This window comes from Ruditapes philippinarum, unplaced genomic scaffold (assembly GCF_026571515.1).
Source record: "Ruditapes philippinarum isolate M1 unplaced genomic scaffold, ASM2657151v2 ctg3211_1_1_1_1, whole genome shotgun sequence".
NCBI classification, from domain to species: Eukaryota; Metazoa; Mollusca; class Bivalvia; order Venerida; family Veneridae; genus Ruditapes; species Ruditapes philippinarum.
The window spans coordinates 96,403-101,794 of NW_026859748.1; the positions used below are offsets into that span (position 1 = coordinate 96,403).

At 30.2% G+C, this 5,392-nt stretch overlaps 1 protein-coding gene across 1 annotated transcript; it reads right to left on the reverse strand.

Annotated features, from left to right (window-relative positions):
• Positions 1-2,024: 2,024 nt before the first annotated feature.
• On the reverse strand, positions 2,025-3,530 carry LOC132757787 (uncharacterized). The gene is made up of 2 exons (XM_060749174.1): positions 2,488-3,530; positions 2,025-2,323 (listed from the first exon to the last, which is right to left on the reverse strand). The coding sequence occupies exons 1-2, from the start codon at positions 3,404-3,406 to the stop codon at positions 2,160-2,162; spliced, it is 1,083 nt and encodes a 360-aa protein (XP_060605157.1). The 5' UTR covers positions 3,407-3,530; the 3' UTR covers positions 2,025-2,159.
• Between the last annotated feature and the right edge of the window lie 1,862 nt (positions 3,531-5,392).

Consider the following 5,392-nt stretch of genomic DNA (forward strand, 5'->3'; position numbering starts at 1 on the left):
TTACCCTGTTATGAAATGAAAAAAATAAGAGAAATGATTAATGTAGGAAATAAACTTAGTTTATATCTTCACTCATCATAACTGCATGCAGGCCAGGCGATATCATTGATATATCTTTTTTCACTTCACATAGGTGAGTTGATGTTGCAGTTACCTCATTTCTGGTATGTATGTTCAGATCTTGAATGAAAAATTCATTATCACACTGGGTTGGCTTTATAGCAATGTTTATATCATAAATATGAAATTGTGAAGGTGTCAATAATATGCGTTAATGGACTACCTTTATATCTCACATTCATGTACATGTTTGCTATTTAAAGTACGTTTAGTTGATTTATTGTCTTCTTATATATCTTTACATTTTACAATTTATATATAATATCAAAGGTATTGAAACAAGAAATACAACGGAACCAAAATTAATAATTTAAATGTATACACATGTTTGTATGTTCACACACTTGACCCGAAGGTCGACAAAAAACCTTCATCGATATGAATATTTTTATGGTGTATCATTTGCATAAGAATTTATAGAAAAGTAAACAAAAGCAAAGAAATAGAATGCTCGTACCTATGCCTATTTTATTGTTTTTCTATTACAATTATCGGATAAATTTACCCCACCAACTTTCACAAATATAAAAATCTGGAAACAAAGTTATCCCTCGGAAGCATAAATTACAGCAGAATTACATGAAAACTGCAGACTCTGTTTGATTGAGTCTGTACAAAAGGGATAAAGAATAAGTGCAACATCCCTCACGCCGCCTAGCACCGGCTTAAGCGGTACTCAATTTTCAACACTTAATAATGCCGGCATCAATAATCCCGAAGGACAAGAAAAATATAACAACACTGAAGTGAAGTACTTTTTACAGCTGCCACGCGACACTTGAAACCTGATGATGTGAAGTATAAAAATCTGGAAACAAAGTTATCCAACGGAAGCATTAATCACAACAAAATAACATAAGAATTGCAGACTCGGTTTGAATACGTGTACATGAGTGATAATGAATAAGTGCAACATCCCTCACGCCCCCAAGCACCGGCTTAAGCGGTGCCTAGTTCTCAACACTTAATAGTGCTGGCATCAATGATCCCGAAGGACCAGAAAAATATAACAACACTGAAGTGAAGTACGGTGCAACTTTTTCAACATCTGCCACACGGCACTTAACACCTGCTGTTGTAAAGTATTAAAATCTGGAAACAAAGTGAAAAAGTCAAAATAACTTTTTATTTTGTAATAATTTCTTGTGACCTTTTATTCTACTCCACATTTATAATCTATGAGGGCAGTTTTTTTATATTATATTTTAAACACTTTTCTTTATTATTTATTGGTAGATTGGTTGATCGCGTCAGGGGTGGCAAAGTAAGAGCCTCCCAAATAAGTAAACAAGATACATTCTGGACATGGAACGTCAATAACGATTATCTTTGACAAAATTAGCAAATTTATGTCACCAATTTCATAGCGACTGTGATATAATGTCGTACTTGCAACTATCTCACACAATCTCAATCACGCTTTATACAGTACGGTGTCCATACACCAAACTTATATAATTATAACGTACGGCTGCCAACTGTAATTTCTCCATTAAGTATTCGTCAAAACTCCAATAACGAAAATGTACTGATAAGGCGGACAATACTGAAATAATTAAGAATTATCGAGTAATACACGAGATTAAGCCGAGTATTAGAGAGTATAAGCCTTTAAGGTGGAAATCTATATTGTCTTAAGAACAGAAAACAATTATCCACTAATTATGTAGTCGTATTTTAACAATTGTTATTGTATGCAAGAAACCATTTAGATAGCCCATATTTCCATTAAAGGATCAAAAATACTTCTATGGCATTGAAATCATTATTATGATCTAAATTCTGGACAAAAAGTGCTATTAAGAAATATTCTAATTTTATAATTGAAACAATAAGATGTCAAGTATCGGATCAAGTTCTTTAAACATTTTCTTTGAAGATAATAAGGTTTGGATAATGAAACATATTAATACAATGATAGTGATATGAAATGGGAAAAAATGGCATCGTTTTTGAATAGCTAGGAATACGAATTTGTACTGTAATATAAACAGCTTTAATATAAACAAGAATAATAATGGTGTTATGTTATGGTTACGTTAATAACTCTTAATCACTTTCCCTGAAATGTCAACAGGGATTGGTTTTGCTGGCAGATTTTCAAATTCGTGTTTCCAGACTTGTAATAATTCGTTTGTTTTTCCTTTAAATTTCTTAAAATGAAGACCTTGTTCGCGCCAATTAGTCGAAAGTCCAATATGATCTGAAAGCAATTTGAGAGAATTAATTATAAATGTTTAAGAAAAAAAGTATACTTATTTTCTACATTCTGACAAACAGTGACTAAGAAATATCAAAAGTTATGCCTCATATTTTGTCATTAAATTTTGTGGTGATCCTACACTAGATGTAAAGCATAATACCAACCTGGTAAATTTGTATATAGTGTGAACTCAGAATTTATATACGCATGATATATATGCCATATTGTCCATATGTTCTTATGTGTCCCTTTCCTTCTGAATTGTATGTACCATTTGCTTGCTATATTATTTGGTATAAATAAATCTTTTGTGTCATCATTACAAGCCAAGCTGTACCATTCTTGAAAATGTATCCAATTATCTCTGCTTGGAGAAAATCCCCATGAACCAATAACGGGATAGAGAAACACAATGCTATTTGTTGGACCTACAAGAGGGGAGCTATCTTTCAAGTGATGTTTCATAGAAAACCCTTGTAAGGCATAGCCATTTATTTCTGAATGATTGTCGTATTTCTTATGAACATATTTTAGATATTTGTAAAAATAAATTGAAACAGTGATATCATCTTCACAAATGACAGCTATTTCAGAACTGTTTCGCTTTGGCCTCCACGTAGAAATCCATTGTCCGTGAAGACCTACATGCTCGAAATGTGGTATAACCTCATAATCACCATGTTGGAATGAAAATGTGTTGGCCGTTTTTACTACAGCTTCATCCAAAACACCCTCTTCTGATCTGTCTATCCATACTTCAATTTTTACAGTATCACCGTCGTAGATGGCCTGATTCAATGAACGAAGTAATCTGACGAGGGATTTAAATCTATTAAAAGTTATCACGATAATGCGTAAATTGTATGTTCTATTGTCAAGTTTACGTAAATAATTTCCTTGCATTCGTTTGCAGTACAATGGATATAACCGGCGGTTTACATTATTTGTTTTTAAATCCTGAATATTCGAATGTATTTGCATAACCTTCCAAAACCGGTGTTTAAAAGCACTGGATAGTAACACCAACGTTATCCATACTAAAACGATATTAAGTATTACTTTAATATTGCCTATACTTTTCATAATGAGTTGAATATCTGACCAATTATCTAAAATATAAACAATCACAGCTAAGTACTATTTATATATAAAAAAGTGAAACAATATAACACAAATAAACCTTAGACCCATCAATCGGTTATGTTTAAGTATTGGTTCATTGTTTATACATATAACACTATCATACTGACTGTAAAAGATAAACATACATATATTTTACAATGAGTATGGTGTAATTTATTGATTATTAATTTTGTTTAGCAAGTATGAATGGCCCTCTGTGTACATAAAGGGAATGTTAAATTGACCAGGTAAATCACACCGAAACGCATACATATTTCTCATGTGTTTTCAGCTATATCTGTTTATGCAAAAAAAATTAATATATATATATATTATATCTTACAAGAATATAATGGTTTCTATGATAACTAATTTACATCAGGTACTACTTCATTAGCATATCTTATGCTTATCAACAACTAACGGAGTTTGTCCTTTTTATATAATCTTTAATCTTGTAACACTATCTGAAGCACAATTATTTAAACATTCCTTCATCTTTGGAATACAAAAAGCCTCAATCAAATGTTTCATACATAATCTTTAAAAAGGCTTTCTACTGTGCGAGATTTTTCTGTCCTCATTATCAAATATAAATTGTAAAATATGTTATTTTATATTTTATAATGATAGAGGTATGCGAATAAAAAAACCTCACTATAAATAACTAATACATATAAATGAACAGAAAAATGTCACATAGATTTGAATCCAGCAATATTAACAACAGATTGAGCAAATGATATATGATCAAGATCAAATAACAATGTAAATATGGTCAAATATACGTATATATCGTGTGTTAAATAAATTGTCTTAAATTCTGTTTTTAGCAACAGGCAGGGGCTGTAGATATTACTAGATAAATCTTTCAGATCAAGTAAGTTTGTTAAAATTGGTCAGGTATATAATGTGTATTGTTACGAGCCAGGCGTAACGAGAAAGAAAAGCCAGCAACAAACTTGTAACAATAACAAATTTATTACAGAAAAATTATTAAAGAAAAATAAATTAACAAATTATGTTTACAAATACCTGAAGTCCAAATAAAAATGAAAATTACAAATGTCTAGTCTGATCCTGGAATGATCCTTTTTGAATAGCACAGTTAAATCCAAGTTAAATCCAAGAACACTTTAGAATAAATTCCCACAATAAAATCCACAAGAATAATTAATAATCCAAGCTCCAATAAATCACTTAATTTCCAAATTGAATAATACTCCAAATATATTGATGACTTAAAAGATCACTGATGACTAAAAAGGTAACTGATGACTTAAAGATAAGATTAATGAAAAATGTCTCCTTATATATATTAACTAAGAAGTTTCCAGAAAGGTCTATTATGTTCTCAAGTAATCATAATCTAGCAACTTCAACAATAAAGATCATTCCAGAAGTTTCTATCTAAATATAATGCATGAGTTTTCTACAACAGTTAAGAACCTTCTAGTACATACATGTAGTTTATGTTCTAAAAATAGAACAATGATAATATTGGAAATACCAACTGGTCAGATATAAATTATATACATGTAATATGTTGCATACATAACACTTCCCCTCTTCAAGAAAAAGAAATATGAATGAAATGAATATTTCTTTTACATAAATTCAAACAATGTAACTAACAAATAACATAGGAGAAATGTTAAACAATTTTATACATTCATATATATGTGTATTACAAACAATAGCAAACAACAACAAAAAAAATAATCAATCATATCATATAAATGCTATTACAAACAATAGCAAACAACAACAAAAAATAATCAATCATATCATATAAATGTTAAATTTAAAATACTGCAAATAACAGTTTTAGACACGTGAAAGTGCATCAGGGATCAAATTATCTTTCCCTTTAATGTGTCTAATGTCAAGACTATATTCTTGCAAAAATAAGCTCCACCTCAACAACCTTTGATTTTTGTTTTTAAG

What these genes read in the sequence shown, in the direction of transcription:
- LOC132757787 (XM_060749174.1), bottom strand. Translation starts at nt 3,406, where the DNA reads ATGAAAAGTATAGGCAATATTAAAGTAATACTTAATATCGTTTTAGTA. An exon ending in ACTATATACAAATTTACCAG is followed by an intron (nt 2,324 to 2,487) that starts GTTGGTATTATG and finishes AATTGCTTTCAG; the next exon opens with ATCATATTGGACTTTCGACT.